We start from the raw sequence: 16,275 nt of genomic DNA, 5'->3' as shown, positions 1-16,275 counted from the left end.
GTGCCAAAGTCCCATACGGGTATTTAATTACACAGTCCAACTATCATTATGTCTGCTGAGGCAGCTCAATAATGGAGAAAGGGAAAAATTTGAATGGAACGGATAATACAGTGTGCGTGAGATTTAAAACGCGGGACAAATGCACTTCTCAGCCTTTAAATAACATAAAAACACAGATCCAACAGACCACTCATCCCATTACGGTTTTTTCATAAACAAAAAAAGAAGGAATTTCTTCTAAAAAGAATTTCTTGAAAGCTAATCGTTCCTATAGCAGCTTTATGATATAATACAAACTTCACAGCGTTATTTATTGTAATTAAGAACTCCCCCATTACCATATTTTCCATTTATTTCGTTAAGATATTTTGTTCACCTTTTTTATGCTTGATCGTTCCTACGATAGCATATATGATTAATTTCAAATATAATGTAATGTGTTTTATTTGTAAAATCCTTATTGTTCATTTTAATTTCAATATTTTGATGAGCCAAAAACTTGTTCACACAAAGCCTGTTTTTCAAGCTGATCGTTCCTATGGCAGCTATATAATATAGTAACCCGATCTGACTGTAATTTTGCAACAGTTTAAGATATACCCAACAACTTTTTAATACCTATTACCTATCCGATACCTTGATAAACAAAAAAGTTACTCATACAAAACCAAAGTTTTAATCTGATAGTTCCTATGAAAGCTATATGTTATAGTAATCCCACGTGCTAAGTCTGTTTACTATGTCGCTGCTTCTTGTACTTCTTATCTGCAAAAAAACGCTTTTCAGTTTTATTTTCAATTCCCAAAGCAGCCTATGAAACCAAAATCAAACAAAACTCTTACTTCAGCGCGCCTGTGTAATAATATTTTCAGTCTACATTTAAAACTCGAACTATAAACATGTAAGGAAAATATATTTAAGAAAAAATCAAATAAATAAAATGTTTACTAACTTTTTATTCTGAAGTCCTCAACGTTTAGAAACTGTGAATACCGATAAATGTGCAAGATGTTGATCAAAGTGAAGACTCTGACCGGCAAGGAAATCGAGATCGACATCAAGCCAACCGATACCGTCGATCGCATAAAGGAGCGCATTGAGGAGAAGGAGGGCATACCGCCCCAACAGCAACGTCTGATCTTCTCCGGCAGGCAGCTAAACGACGACCGGACAGTTGCCGACTACAAGGTGCAAAGAGGCTCGGTGCTTCATCTGGTACTGGCCTTGCGTGGCGGCACGCCTTAGAGAATACACTGCTCCACTTCGTTTTAAATTTCTGTATAGTTAAATGTTTAAGGAATTATGTTAGATTTACTGATTTCCATTCCCCCTTTTCGGGCTGCCCCAACACCACAACACATCGCGATTGGTAGCTGCAAAATTAAATTGTTAGTGCAAGTGGGACAAACAAATAAACAAAATATATCACACTTATTATAACATACTTTTCCTTTAACTAAGCTCTATTCAACGCATTGTGTCTGATGATATATAAACATCACTGCCTGTGGAATCTGAGTTGAAAATATGATACCATGAGCATGAGAATTAGGAGCTTTCTTTCGATATCTAAAGCGTTAAAAAGAAATGCTTTGTTCAAAAATATCCAACCGTCATTCTACTTGTATGTCATTGACTGTAGATTCTGACTTGAAAAGAACATATCATCTTTACTGAGAGCCGTCTTCGACGTCTACAAAGTGTATAACGAATATCATCGGTAAATGTAAACGTCATTCTATGAGTAGTTGCAGATTCTGAGCTGGAAAGTTGATACCACGACGATAATCGTCTTCAGTGGCTGAGTGGCTGAACATTGACAATGAGAGCATTCTTTTCTCAATCAAAATGATGTTGAATTATTGATGTCTAACGTCATCGGCTATGGGAAATGGGAAGCGGCAATTCAAGGGAGTTCAGAGAGGGCGATAACTGCCGATCCGATCCGGGCGGGCAACAATTTTGTTTGACAATTAAATTAATGCCAATTATCGGGCCTTGTCTTGTTGTTGTTGTTGTTGTTGTTATTGTTGCTGATGCGGTCGATGTATTATTTTAACTGCCGAGCCGGTTTGGCAGTTTTTTTTTCAATGTCAAGGGCATATACTTTTGCCGGCTACTGTGCGCAACACACAATAGCGATCGAGCTAAATAAGTGAAGCTATAAAATGACAATTTATGAATACATTCTATAAATGTATACCTACATGTGTATACAAATATATATGTACATATACATATAATCACAATAAGAAAAATAATAACAATAGCAATAACAACAACAACAACAAGCAACAGCAAACATCCAAAAAAGGTGTCAAAAAAAGACAGCCTTCAAATCCAATGACGCTAGCAAATAAAAACCGAATGCGGAAGAAAGAAAAAAATGAGCAGAAGAAGCATAGAAAAATGTTAAAACAATGATGACGCTTGCAGGGCTTTGGGGCAAAAGGTGGGCGTGTGGAAGGGGGAATGGAAGCTAAACGCAATAATGGAGCAACGCAAGTAATTATGTAAATAAAATCATGCTAGAAGAGAGAAATAAGAAATAAAAACAAACAAACAAACATAAGCAAAACACACTCGCAGCTAAGCAAACAAACAAACTAGCCAAGACAACGACGACAAGAAAATCCGAGGGCAAAAAAATGAATGATAAGCTTAAACTATGAATGGTGAGTAACATGAGATATGGATTGGCTCCTCCATGTGAAACGCTTATAATTAGGTGAGGGAACAACGCGTCGGCAACAACAACTACAGCGAGAAGTAAAAACGCCCCCAGCTGTGTCCCAAAGCGGCAAATACAAATTAAAAATAAATTAGTTATTATTACGGCAGCTCCGTCGGTGTTTATGTCAACGAATTTAGCTTTTTTACAAACTCTGAGATCAGATCCCTATTGATGAAAATATATTTTGTTGAATTTTAGAGGCTCTTCAGCTGCTTTAAAATCTTTTTGGGATACGATTTCATAGATTTTAGCGACCTCTGATTTTGCAATTATAAAGGACCCCAATAATGAAAATAAATAGAATTGTGTTAAGTTATGGTACGATTTTTCGATTTTATTTCAACTTCTTTTAGGTACAGTTTTTTCTTAATTACAGCGCTGGTTAATGATTTAAGTTCTAGTCAAATTTTTCTATAGTTTGTTAAACTTCAGCGGTTTTCCCAGCTTTCGTGGTAGTGTCTTTTCAATTTTAGCGATCGCTAATGACATTTTTTGATTTAAAATAAGTTATATTTCAGCGATACTTAATAACAAAAATATGTTATGTGTATTCAAAAAAATCGAAGAAAATTTAAACATAAGTTTGGTTTTCAGGTTATCGAAAAAATGATTAATTTAAGTACATATCAGCATCTTAACAGATATTTTAAGGCGATTTTTTGTTATTTAATTACTGTTTCAGCATAAATTTGTTACGAAGTTTTTCTTATTTTATCGGTCTTTTAAACATCTTTTGTAGTAATATTTCAATTATGATATTTTTTTGTACAATTTCTTTTCAGTTGTTATAAAAGATGATGATATACTGATGAGTATATATGTATGTATATTGTTAAGATTGTTTAAGTTTTCCAACTTGAGCGTTTTTGGATTGTTTCTTTTTTGGTTCGCTTTATTTTTTCCTAATCTAATTATTTGTAAATCCATGTTTTCAAGCTTGTTTTCAAGCAAACTAATGAGTTGGCGAGAAAAACCTACAAACTGACAGCACTGGACACGGCTGAAAACGACTAATTGCCTGCACCCTCTCTCTCACTCTCCCTTTCTCTCCCAGGTAAAGCTTCCTATTGCATTGCAATGGAAGAAAAATTTGGAGCGCATTGAGAGGCGAACGTGTGTGAGAGCAAAAGAGAGAGGATCCTCTCTGAGAGGAGATCGACTTAAGTAAACAAGTTCAAGGCCAATGATGTCAATAAGAATAAAAACAACAACAGTAAGAACTCACCTGGCGGCAACCACAACAGCTGGTAACGTCGACTTCGCTGCCCAGTCGGCACTCTCCGCGTGAACAGGACGATAAATGAGCGGCTTGACATTGCGATCGATGTCGTCGTCCAGGAAGACAACATCATGGACGGGTATTAGCCGATTATCGGAAACGGAGAAATGTAAATCCCGAAAGGGTCCACCATGCAACAGACACCGGAGGGCGGACGAGGCGGCCGTTTCCTGTGGCGGCAACTGCAAGCAAAACGAATAGGACGTTTAAGTCACACGAGACACAGTTTTTATTAGCACTAAGCCCAAACCCTTCCTACACTAAGTTTGTTGCAACGATTGTTGGTATGGCAGGTATGTACACATATAATATAGTAAGCCAATTTTGTTAAAACATCAAATTATTATGATGAAAAACTAAATTTAGCTACGATATCGTAATAATTAAATAAATATTTAACTACAATTTTTGGTGCTAAGAGTGATATTTGCACTGATCTTTTCTATAGCAGTTATGTGATATAGTGAACCGATTCTGATGCATACTTAAAACAGAGGCAATTTAATGTCGAGGAAGGCAAAGTTATCTTCACGAAAAGAAAAGTTGCATATAGCCGTACAACAAATGTACATATCTGTGTATGTATGTGTGTTCCCATTTAACGTCCTGTACGTTAAGAACAGTTATTTGCCCAACAACAAAATGAAATATGTAAATATATAGATGAAAGCGCACCTTTATTTTGCCATTGGCCGCGGAGAACATTGAGAAACACAAGCGATACGCTAGCACAAAACGGCATAAATATGTATGTAACAAAAAAAAAAAAAAGTGTAAATTGAAAGAAATTACACGCACAGCCGCAACGAGAACAACAACGAACACAAACGCAAGCGACGAGAACACTTTGTATCTTCGCTGTAACTTTTTAGCCGGACACCAAAACAAAACGGTAAATGTTTGACGCGTGCGCGACCGACGTGCGCGTATTGCGCGGGCGTTACAAGGGAAACAATAATAAAAGATGAAGCAAAGCAAATAAACAAACAAACAAACAGAAACACCATGCAGCGCCACAATTAACTGTTGTTGTGTGCTTTTTGCTTTTTCAATTAATATGCTTCTGCCACATGCACATTTCACTTGTTACAAAAAGCAACAACACCAACAAAAAAAAACACAGAATAACAAAGCCAGCCGAATTAAGATTTTACACTACACTACTGGCGCCGCTGCCGTTGCCGCTCTGCCTTCACCAACTGCCGACGCTGCCCGCCACCTACTTATCCCCAACCGAGTCGAGTCGTCGCAATTGGTCCAGTCGATCATTTTTAAACAACATTGCCAGCCGGTTGGAAAAACAAGCGAATATCTGGTGAGTGGCAGCACTGCGCACAGCACTAACCACACAACAAACGCCTAGTTGGCAGCACCGCGCCTCTTTTTCCCACAGCACCAGGCTCGGTGTACAACACTAACTGGCTATCGTAAGAAAGAGGCAGGAAACAAACGAAGCGTAGCGCTATTGCTTATTTTTTGCGTAAAACATTGCAATTAACTTGCACCTCGTACTAAATTCTTGTCAACTACAAGAGGGTAAGTGTATATCAAGCGATGCGTTTCTAGAAACTTCCAACGGCAGCATTTATCTACATATTTCTATGTATTTACGCACACATACAACGCATATATGTGCGGTTGTGCGTGTGTGTGTGTGTGTACACACGCATGAAAAGCGGCAAAAACAAGAGCCGCAAAAACAGCTGCATGCGAAATTCGATGCATTTCGGCGTAAATGTTTTGCTATTAACGAAATTAGGATGTAAAATTGAATTTGTTGCGGCCATGCATACAACAGCAATTATGTGTCGGATGGAGCTCTCAGCTTGCAGCTACATGGCATAGCTGTGTGCTGTGCGTGTGGCTTGCTGTGATTATATGCATGTGTGTGGGTGTGTGCATGTGTGTGTGTGGGTGCGTACTAGTTGCACCTTGCGAATATTTGTTGTTGTTCTATTAGTGCTTCAAAAAACTAATTTGCCCTAATTACTAATTGCAGCTCCTACAGCGAACGTCCAACGTTGGGTGGAAAGAGGCAACCAAAACCAAATTTCCAGTGCAGGTGCAGTCTCGGATTGATTCATTATAGTTGTGTCAAAAAGGTGAGCAGCCGCCCCCCTCCTCCACAACAACAGCATCGTTAACAGAAAAAGCAAACACGAGTAGAACCTTCGAGTTTTTAAAGAGAACGACTCTCGCATACGCTATCACCGCCAAAACGCTTCGACAGAAATTAATTTTCTTACACCGGTCGTTTCTATGAAACTTTAGATAATACCGAAAAGGCATGCCTACAACATTCTGTGAAGAAATCTTTAGAAACAAACAATTTGTACCAGGCACCGATTGTTTCCATGGCAGATATAAGATATTGCGCTCAGGTTTCAAAAACTCCGAAATATATAATCAGACATTATAAAGAATTCACAAATACTTAATTCAGCTGCGATGTCGTTATAACAATTCGTTTTCATCTGTCCTTCCTATAACAGCTAATTATATGTATAATGCGCCGGTTTCAATGAAAGCGCGTAGGATAGTCAGATGTTCTACAAGACTTATAAACATACAAAAAGTTGGGTTGAGATCTCTTCATAAGCACAGCAAGAATTCTACTAAGAGTGGCTTTACTTCCGGTAGTTCCTATGGCTGCTACATATGTATATGCTGTGCGGCGATTTGAAGGAAACAACAGAATATGAAATACTTAGAAATACAAAATTTTGGCTAAGGATGTATAGAATGTATTATATTAAAAGCGATTTCTGCACCGATCGCTTCTATGGCAGCTCAGTATTCTAAATTATGTGGCTATATTCGATTTATTATATGCGCCAAGTGCGGTTTTTAGCTGTTATGACTCAAAAGTACTTGAAGTTCGTACACTCGAACACTCTTTACTTTTTAGTCTAAAGCTAGAGTAGGCGTTGCGTTTGCTGTCAAAGGCTCTAGACGTCATTACGTTTCAATTTTTGTCGGCGAACAGTTCGTTGCCTCGAGCTAATCGTTAGTTTTGTTTTTGTTTTTTTTTTTTTGCAGTTTTGTGCAAATGTCACAATTGGGTAATGTTCGTTAAGAAACGATTAGTTGTGAATTAAATATAATAATTTGGATATATCTGTTTTCTTTACAGACTCTGCGGAAATGTCGCACACAATATTGTTGGTGCAGCCGGGCTTGCGTCCCGAAACTCGCACCTATTGCGATTATGAGAGCGTCAATGAGTGCATGGAGGGCGTCTGTAAGATCTATGAGGAGCATCTGAAGCGTCGCAATCCAAACACACCGACCATTACCTATGATATTAGCCAATTGTTTGACTTCATCGACACCCTCATGGACATCAGCTGCATGGTGTACCAGAAGTCGACCAACACCTATGCTCCCTACAACAAGGACTGGATCAAGGAGAAGATCTATGTGCTGCTACGCCAGGCGGCGTTCAGTCCCAACGCATAAGCACCTGTACTCACATCACAGTTGAGCGAAATGGGCAGCTGAAGGACTTCGTAAAACCAAATAAACGTGCACGGCATGGAGATAATTAACAGCAACAGCAACAACTACAACACACTTCAAACACTGAGCATTTTCTTCGTGCGGCGCAGCTGTTTATTTTTTTTTTAATTTTAAATAAATATATTTTTTCTCTTGTCATTAAAGAATTAGTAAATAAGTTGTGTACAAAAAAAAAGAAGAAAAAGAAACGAATTGTGTTTGTTAAGACAGGCGCTGGGCTCGAAACTAATCCTTAAGAAAAGGCCGCTTCTTAGATTGTCGAAAAAGCGCGTTGTCTCCTTTTTTCAACAAAAGAAGCATTAATTTATACACAACAGCAGAATTTGGGAGAACGTTGATTTCTTTTATTTTGTAATGTAAATCTAATCTAATGTACATAAAGTCGTAAAACTTGAAAACCCCAAAAACAAGTGTCTAACTAATGCCACGTGTGCCTCGTTTTCCAACACGACTGTCCAGACTCGAGCTGCATTGACAGTCCTGACAGACCGAATTTTTGGAGCCTTTCTGTCAAACTGCATTTTGTGGGTCATTCATTTGCAAGGGAAGCTGACGAACAGACGTACCAGATTCGGCAGGAAAGCATCCATTTTTTTGAAGTCAATTTTCCTGAAAAATAAACGCAAAAATGCCCTCTACATTGCCGGGCTTGGGTAACGAAAATGCAAATGCTTTTCAAAATACTAGTGTTGAAGTTTTGGAATTGTTCGCAGCCTTCGTTGAGATGTCGCACGTCATGTTATTTGTGCAAATGGCTCCGGATCCGAAGAGTCGCACTTTCCACACCTACGACACTGTTGCCGAATGCATGGACGGGGTCCGCAACATGTTTGAGGATCACGTCCACAACTCGTATTCCCCGATTTCGAACTTTTCATATTCGATGAGTCAGCTGCTGGACTACGTCGACTCCCTGGTGGATGTCAGTTGTATGGTGTTGCAGGAGTCTACCCATTCCTATGTGTCCCACGATCGCTACTGGGTCAAGAGTAAGTTATATCAGATGCTGAATCAGGAGTTGCAGACCTTCGATGAACAGCCCCCCAACAACAATTAGGCTCAACAGGCCTGACCATGGACATTCCCGAATGAGCATTTCTTTTTTAGTACACACACACATACACACTCTCTCTCTCTCACACACACACACACACCCAAAAGACAATTCGGTTTTTTTACACGAAAAAAAATCAACCAATAAAACGTTAGTTTTACACCTGAAAATATTTGAAATTTCTAACGTTTCTTGAGTGATGTGGCGGCCATTTTCATTTTGTGAGGTTAAGTGCGTTCGGAACATTGTGCTCTATACGACGATAATTTTCTTTGACAATTCCGTTTCCGGCATCTTTATTTCGCTTTTTTTATAAATGTGTATGAAAATTGTTAACAAGTGGAGTTTAGTTCGTAACGCGGTCATCTTTGTGAGGTTAAGTACGTGCTAAAAATTTTATTCAGTGATTTGTAAACGATTTTTTATTGTAGCTGTTTTTATATTGAATTAAAGCATTTTTGTGAGGTTAAGTACGTTCCTAAAATCTTTACTCAATCATTTCAATACAAAAATGTTTTGCAGCAATGAAAAATTTTGTGTAGGGATTTCAAATTCAAGCTCCTTTTCGATATCTTTATATTCAGCAGTTCAAATGAACAATGTTTCATTGCGATTTAACGTAAAAGTTTCTTTGCGGCCACCTTTGTGAAGTTGGAAGGTATGTATGTATGTACATACATACATACATATGTATATGAATATTGAAATACGAATGAAACTGAAATATGGTTTAAACATCACTTTTTAACGAATAAAATAAAAACATAATACTAATTTAGTCCACAATGTAAACAAATTCGTTTGCAAGTCCTTCTATTCTATAACACTTTTGATTATAAAAGTTAATCATTTGTAATACCTATTTTAATCAATTGTAACTACAAATGTGGAGAATTTTAATTGAACCATATGTGTATTTCCTTTCCCCTATTATTTTCTTTATAAATAAAACCTATGCCATTGCTATTCAAGTGGAAGAACTTCTGTGAAAAAACAAGATGCTTATAAATCCATTGATTACCGAATAACAGGCGTTCATACAGTCAAATAGAATAAAAGTGAAAGAACTTCTATGAAAAAACAAGATGCTTATAACTCCTTTGATTACCGAGTAACAGACGTTCATACAGTCAAACAGAATAAAAGTGGAAGAACTTCTATGAAAAAACAAGATGCTTATGACTCCATTGATTGCCGAATATAATAGACGTTTGTACAGTCAAACTTTTATTTTAACTTTTATTTTCAAACATAATTTTTTAGTTTCTCTAGCAACTCGTTCGAGTCATTCATACTACAGTAAACCTTTTGTGGATTTAAGCCACGCGATTTCCACTATACTTTTGCCGGCAGTGCTCTGCCGGCTAAATGTATATTTTGTTTCGCATAATTGTGACGAACTCTCGATGGCAATTACGGCTAGCACTGTGACAACAGAAACTTTGACCACAGTTTTCAGTTTTTGTTACTGTCAGCAGTTGCGATTAGCGAGTTACGAGAATTACGACCTTGATTGCAAAGCACAACAGATTTTCTTATTAAGTTACAAACGTAAGCGTCGCTTTTTAATTAGGCTATCAAATGGAGCGGCAAAAATTGCCCTAAAATATATTTTCATACTACGCTTTATATTGTGCATACTCGTACACTCGTAGATCTCTGAAGCTGTCTAACTTATGACCGAGTGCCCGACATTGCAGATACATAAATACTACTACTACTATGTACTCGTACGTATGTACGTATGTTTGTTTGTACATATAAAGTATTTAAACAATTAGGTAACAGTGCTTAGAACTTGTTTTTATAAACAGTGTGCCAAACCACCAATTGGCAATGCCAAGTTGAAGTTCAATGGAGGCTGACTGTTGGTTACAACCCCCTGCTTCCCCCGATCGAGCGAAACATGCACGTCTGTATGTCTAAACATATGTATGTATATGTATGCCGAGATTCGTTTCAGGGTGAACGAGCGTGGAAGCTGGTCATATTTCCAGTTTCAGGTTCATTTTCTAACACTCTGTTATATAAAAAGGAATTCCACGAACCATTTGTATAACTTAGATTTCATTCCATTGCGAATAGAATAGTAAAGCAATAATGAATGATCAGGAAAAACAGGTTCGATCGATTTTGCAACAAAACTGCTTACTGCCCAAGCATTGCCAGGACATGCACAATACCTAAATAATGTCCTGAAAATATTGGCCAACTTATGCAGATTTGATTCAGACTCGAAAACAGACAAACAAAAAAATTTACAAATCTTTCATGAAAAGAATGTTTAAATAAAATTTAAGAAATCTTGATTTCTTGTATCAACGAAGTTCTATTAGCAAAGCTTTTAACATACCATCTTGAGAACATTGTTTTATAATAACTTTCACTGTAAAAGACATTTTAATTTTGAGATGATTTTTTGCTTCGTTCTCTCATATGAAAAAGAGCTCTCTTATGTTTCCGTTTGATCGTTTATTTATGTTGAACAATCTATCCAAAAATGTCTTTGAACAAATTCTCAATGTGTTCTCTGCACGTTCTATCAAACGATTCTACGTAGTGAAGAACTAGACGTGGATTTAAATTTCATCTCCACTTCACTGTTTTGCAGTCATATTTTAAGTCCATGAAATTATCTTAGCTCACAACAAGTTTTCACTTTAAAATCCAACTTAATGGAACTATTTATTTGATTTCTTCCATCGGTTTTCTATACCAAATATTTGAAACCATTGCTTCCTAATTGTGCATCATTAAAAATCTTCTAATAAATCTTACATCTTTTCATTTGCAAAAACCATCTTAATAGATTTTCTACCATCGCGACGGTTTCAAGAGAATTCTCAAATTCTTCACTTTGAAAGCACTTCTCATAAATCTTTGAAGCAATTCTTCGCATAGTTTTTTTTAATATCAGACATTTTAAAGATAACTTCCAACACAATGTTACACATTTAGGAACACTTTCTTCCATTCGATTCTTCGTATCGTTCTGCTACATCAGAACATATTTTCAAGTAACATTTTACTTATATAGGAAGGAACAGCCAGATACTACCAGGAACCGCCTTGCGTTCGTTTTAGGATAATTTGCTTATCACATAAATTTTGCACTTCCTATAAATGTTTCAAGCTAGTTTTTGCATCGTTCTGTTATGTTAACGAGCACTTTTCAAAAATCTTTAATCCAATCAACACACACGATCTGCTTTGCTTAATTATATAGAATATTCGACAAAATAAAGCCTAATTGGGGTCGTCTATATCAGCAAATTTTGATAAATATTCAACCTATACAACAATATGCATCATATCTCAACAATTTGTTATTTTAAAAACCCGATTAATAGATTTTTATATAGAGAAGGAACCACCCTCCGACGCTTTTAAGAGCATTTTGTTTTCAACTTTTTTTAAGCACTTTTTATAAATCTTCAACATGGCCTTGGATTGTTATGGAAGAGCATTCAAGCTTCGACGAAATGAACTGGAATGGAGGTGCGTTTTGAATTTGTTTGAAGCGCCAAAAGTTGGACAATTTTCTGTTTACTTTCGTACATACATTATTTTAATTATTATTACTATTATTAACTTTAATTAGCTAACAAATAGACATGATCTCTCGGCTGCGTGCACATTTATTTATTATTCAGCTGTGGTGGACAGCGACGACGCAAATGAATAAATGAATAAAAAAAATTTGGGTTGGATTGGATTGGGTTTGGGTTTGGGGGGGAGAGAAGAATAACTTTATACATAATGCAGTTATATGTTCAATATTTGATTCATTTGCGCCGCTGCTGACTGATTGATTGATTGATTATCGAAGCCATTGTGCCAATATCAATATCAATACCTCAGTAATCGCGCATTTTCCCTTTTGCAGCAACTTCAACTTCATATTCCACTTGCCGTCTCGGTTTGCTGCTTCTCGCCGGTACTTTAGTCGATTTCCTTGTCGCGCCAGAGCTCGAAGGCACGGGCGTGTCCTGTGAATTGTTGTACAGTTTTCGTTTTTAATTTCGATTCGTAAGATACATATATGTATTACATCCAGCAATGACGATAATTTGACATTTCAAAACACGTTAGTAAGAGTAGCAACACTAATCAGCGCGGCGCGATTAGACAACAATTATAACAACAACAACAACAACAGCGAGAAGAATTGCGAGTCGCCGCAGTATCAGCTTGATATCAATAGCTAAAAGCTAAAAGACCCACAGAACTCGGTCAAGATGCGCGCGCGCTTGCTCGCTCGCCCGTACGCTCGCTCACTCGACAGACTCCGATATGGTTATGGCAACAGACCCCACTCGAGCCAAGAACCATAAAGTCGTTGCTGCTGTTTGTACTGATGTTGCTGTTGTTGGCGCCGTCAGAGACAGCAGCACACAGGTAGGTAGGCGTGTGTGCTTTGCTTGCTAATCTGTCAAGTGCGAACCCCAACTATGCTCACGATATATCATTAATTCCCACGACCAGTCAGTATGATTCAAAAAATTAGCTTAAATGGCGGCGAAAATTCTTAGCTGAACACAAAATGTTTGAGAAAAATCACTTAAATCACTAATTATCTTAAAGAGACTCATATGGATTACGATTATTTAGAAGAAAAAGCGCGACGCGATTTCCTCCACTTCCCTATACCCTACAGTTCGCAAACAGAATGATTTTTGTGTTTGAGAAAAATCATTTAAATCATTGGATAAACTTAAAGAGACCTATATGGATTACGATTATTTAGAAGAAGCGCGACGCGATTTCCTCCACTTCCCTATACCCTACAGTTCGCAAACAGAATGATTTTTGTGTTTGAGGAAAATTCATTTAAATCATTGGATAAACTTAAAGAGACCTATATGGATTACGATTATTTAGAAGAAGAAGCGCGACTCGATTTCCTCCTCTTCCCTATACCCTATAGTTTACAAACTGAATGATTTTTTTTTTTTTTTTTGCAAAGAACATACCTATGGAACTAACGATTTGAAATTATTATTCACATAAACTACTGAGAGTGTTTTTTATGACAGCTTTAGGTATAGGCAACCGATTATAATTTTGTAAAAAAATACGAAATTTTTAACGATCTCATCATAATCAACAGTGTTTTTGTTTTGATCACCAATCTCTTCTATGAAAGCCATAGCTTATTTGTAATTACCTTGCTCTGCATGTAGGTTGCTCAAGGCTGTGTGCCAAGTTTGATGTCTCGAGCTGTTATTATTCAAGAAAAACTTGTGGTTCAAACAGACGGACAAAGAATCATTTAAACATAGAATGCGGGGACATAAAATGGAAATTTTGAGTTATTTTTGGGCTGTTTTGCAACCGAAGATTTGATCAGTTGTCTAAAAATTTGTACATGCCTTAAGAACTCCAATATTTCCACATTTCGGACAGTCTCGACATAAAATGAACTTTTCAGTTCACAAATTCTGTAAAGTACAATCTAACAACGAGTTATAGAAGCGAGTTTTGACTTATTAAGAACATTTTGAACATAAAAGTTGGCTTTTCTTAAAGAAAGAAACTTCTGGGGATGGCTTTGAATCAAAGATTTGTTCGAAAATTTGTGGTTTGCTGGGTCAATAACGTAATAATGTTTTGAAAATTCTAAGGATTTCATATTCTGGGGAAACCCTACCTAAATAGTGAATTTTTAGTCCGCAAAATCTGTCCGTTTTTAGCTTCGTCATTTAGTGATCTAGCCAGCTGGATATATTAACTAGTTCCGTTTCTGATTGCTAATTATGGTAATTCGAAATAATACATGTCTGATATAAATCGCATGAATGTGCAATGAATTGCAAAAACAAACATATAGCCGGCGTAGGGGGCGTGTCGCCCGCATGGGCGTATAATTAAATGACGTGCTGGCACGGCAATTGCAGCTTATTATTATTACTACTATTTGTTGTTGGTATTCGCAATTAAATAAGAAGCGCCGATGTGCCATTAGAAAGAGACAGACAGACGTTAGCGATGCATAAATAGTTATTATCGCGAAAAATGTCAAATTGTTGTCGATTTCTTGTCGCCGGCCATATATATAATACCTCAATATCGTCCACATCTGAATCGCCGCCATCATCGTCATCATCATCATCGGAATGGCCGAAATCGCTGTCCATTTCCACATCCTCGCGCAGACCCGAATCACTATCATAGTCGTCCTCGTCGTCGGTATCTGCCTCGACAAATTCGTCGGCTAGGAGCGCGTTATGCAGCTCATTGGCCTCATTCTCATCGTCCTCGTCCCCGAGCATTTGCCTGCTACGTTCGGATTCATTCTCCCGTTCCTGCTCCAGCTCCTCCTCCTCCTCCTCTTCGTCCTCCTCCTCGCCATCGATGCGTTCCGCTTCGAGGGCCTTATTGAAGGCATGCTGTGAAATATTATAGATATCCTTGTTGGTGCCATCCTGCAGACGCGCCAACAGCGCCTTCTCAATATGGTTATCGATTTTGGCCGCAATCAGCGCCTTCTGCTCGCGTCGCGCCTCCCGCCGCTCAATCTTTCTAGAGAGTGGCACTATCAGCTTCTGGCGTCGCAGCTTCAGCTTTCGCATCCGCATTAAATATTGTGTGATCTTGAGGAAGCGCTGCTTGTTTTTCGCCACAATGAACTTTGGCCAGAACACCAGATTCTCATTGATCTGTTGGATTGCCTTTTCGAAGTTGCGCGACAATTTCACCCGCTCCCACAATTTATTCGGCGTATGCGCCCGTTCCGCCGTCTTCATGAACAGATAAATGACGCCCTTCTCCTCCCGCACCGTCGCATACTGCGAATTGGCCAGCGGGCAGGTGCGTCGCGTGCACAGACCCGTCAAATTGTATTCATGGCGGCAAAAGGTGCGGGTGTCGGTTCTGCAAAACGCATAGAATATATCGTACTACTATGTGTACATACATATGTATATATGATTTCCATTGATGGGTAGACTTACTTGACTTTGTGCGAGCAAAAGGATCTGTTGATGATGCTCCAAACGACCTGTATGTGCGAATCAAATACTGTAATTAACAATTGAAGCACCCATCGCTCCTACTTACATCGTCCGTCTGCATTCTGTCGATTTATTTATACTCTCTCCTATAACTGTTCAATAGCAAATCACCGATCTATTCAGCATTCAACTCAATCCAAACCAAACCAAATACTTCATCAACACGTGCAATGTGTGGATATTCAAAAGCAGCAACAACACCAACACAGCAGCGGCAGCAGCAATTAGGGTGACCAGCTGCGGCCAACTCTGGCCACGGGAACGAAACAACGTGCGTCAAAATAGTAACGCACAATCTTGGTGTTCTAGAATTGAAACATTGCGCATTTTTATACCCTTCCTGATATCTACCCACATTACCAAAAATCGTGGTGGCTCTGAAGCAATGCCTCTAAACTCATTTTGATTGGGAAAAGTTAAGCCATCACAGCAGCCGGTATAGCGACCGCCTCCTCACTCACTCGAAAACGCTTACCAGGGCGGTTGCTACTGGAAGCATTTTTACCCTATTTTTTAGGTCTTTTCAACTTACACTAAATGTATGCATATACCGCTCTGGGCGTAACAAATATCGGACCACATATGAAAAATAATAAAATAGCAATTGATTCAATTCCATCATTTCACGTTGCTTGCATCAGCGCGTTGCTATTTTGAAATGGAAATGGCGGGCAAT

The 16,275-nt window shown here is 38.1% G+C and overlaps 5 protein-coding genes across 5 annotated transcripts; 3 read left to right on the top strand and 2 right to left on the bottom strand.

The window, feature by feature from the left end:
• Nucleotides 1-884: 884 nt before the first annotated feature.
• Nucleotides 885-1,444, top strand: LOC115633223 (NEDD8-like). Its single transcript, XM_030530614.1, has 2 exons — nt 885-901; nt 967-1,444. The coding sequence occupies exon 2, from the start codon at nt 1,000-1,002 to the stop codon at nt 1,243-1,245; it is 246 nt and encodes an 81-aa protein (XP_030386474.1). The 5' UTR covers nt 885-901; nt 967-999; the 3' UTR covers nt 1,246-1,444.
• A 289-nt stretch (nt 1,445-1,733) lies between these two features.
• LOC115633401 lies at nt 1,734-4,794 on the bottom strand. Its single transcript, XM_030530843.1, has 3 exons — nt 4,689-4,794; nt 3,960-4,195; nt 1,734-1,809 (listed from the first exon to the last, which is right to left on the bottom strand). Exons 1-3 carry the CDS (start codon nt 4,716-4,718, stop codon nt 1,734-1,736), a joined length of 342 nt encoding a protein of 113 aa, XP_030386703.1. The 5' UTR covers nt 4,719-4,794.
• Nucleotides 4,795-5,405: 611 nt separating this feature from the next.
• LOC115633222 (protein enhancer of rudimentary) lies at nt 5,406-7,720 on the top strand. Its single transcript, XM_030530613.1, has 3 exons — nt 5,406-5,549; nt 6,013-6,115; nt 7,147-7,720. The coding sequence occupies exon 3, from the start codon at nt 7,158-7,160 to the stop codon at nt 7,470-7,472; it is 315 nt and encodes a 104-aa protein (XP_030386473.1). The 5' UTR covers nt 5,406-5,549; nt 6,013-6,115; nt 7,147-7,157; the 3' UTR covers nt 7,473-7,720.
• A 294-nt stretch (nt 7,721-8,014) lies between these two features.
• LOC115633221 (enhancer of rudimentary homolog) lies at nt 8,015-8,756 on the top strand. Its single transcript, XM_030530612.1, has 2 exons — nt 8,015-8,185; nt 8,246-8,756. The coding sequence occupies exons 1-2, from the start codon at nt 8,161-8,163 to the stop codon at nt 8,587-8,589; spliced, it is 369 nt and encodes a 122-aa protein (XP_030386472.1). The 5' UTR covers nt 8,015-8,160; the 3' UTR covers nt 8,590-8,756.
• Nucleotides 8,757-12,206: 3,450 nt separating this feature from the next.
• On the bottom strand, nt 12,207-15,784 carry LOC115633287 (protein MAK16 homolog). Its single transcript, XM_030530696.1, has 4 exons — nt 15,646-15,784; nt 15,540-15,586; nt 14,649-15,459; nt 12,207-12,575 (listed from the first exon to the last, which is right to left on the bottom strand). Exons 1-4 carry the CDS (start codon nt 15,658-15,660, stop codon nt 12,444-12,446), a joined length of 1,005 nt encoding a protein of 334 aa, XP_030386556.1. The 5' UTR covers nt 15,661-15,784; the 3' UTR covers nt 12,207-12,443.
• Nucleotides 15,785-16,275: the final 491 nt, after the last annotated feature.

Source organism: Scaptodrosophila lebanonensis, unplaced genomic scaffold (genome assembly GCF_003285725.1).
Source record: "Scaptodrosophila lebanonensis strain 11010-0011.00,11010-0021.00 unplaced genomic scaffold, SlebRS2 tig00001418-arrow-arrow-pilon, whole genome shotgun sequence".
NCBI lineage: Eukaryota > Metazoa > Arthropoda > Insecta > Diptera > Drosophilidae > Scaptodrosophila > Scaptodrosophila lebanonensis.
The sequence above is the reverse complement of the archived record's forward strand: the minus strand, read 5'-3'. Positions and strand labels throughout refer to the sequence as shown.

Coding starts and splice junctions, on each gene's coding strand:
- LOC115633287 (XM_030530696.1), bottom strand. Junction 15,460..15,539: donor TTTTGCTCGCACAAAGTCAA/GTAAGTCTACCC, acceptor TGCGTTTTGCAG/AACCGACACCCGCACCTTTT. Junction 12,576..14,648: donor CAGATGTGGACGATATTGAG/GTATTATATATA, acceptor AACAATTCACAG/GACACGCCCGTGCCTTCGAG.
- LOC115633401 (XM_030530843.1), bottom strand. CDS start 4,718: ATGTTCTCCGCGGCCAATGGCAAAATAAAG. Junction 4,196..4,688: donor CGGCCAATGGCAAAATAAAG/GTGCGCTTTCAT, acceptor TTTTGCTTGCAG/TTGCCGCCACAGGAAACGGC. Junction 1,810..3,959: donor GCTGTTGTGGTTGCCGCCAG/GTGAGTTCTTAC, acceptor GTCAATGTTCAG/CCACTCAGCCACTGAAGACG.
- LOC115633222 (XM_030530613.1), top strand. CDS start 7,158: ATGTCGCACACAATATTGTTGGTGCAGCCGGGCTTGCGTCCCGAAACT.
- LOC115633221 (XM_030530612.1), top strand. CDS start 8,161: ATGCCCTCTACATTGCCGGGCTTGG. Junction 8,186..8,245: donor CTCTACATTGCCGGGCTTGG/GTAACGAAAATG, acceptor AATTGTTCGCAG/CCTTCGTTGAGATGTCGCAC.
- LOC115633223 (XM_030530614.1), top strand. CDS start 1,000: ATGTGCAAGATGTTGATCAAAGTGAAGACTCTGACCGGCAAGGAAATC.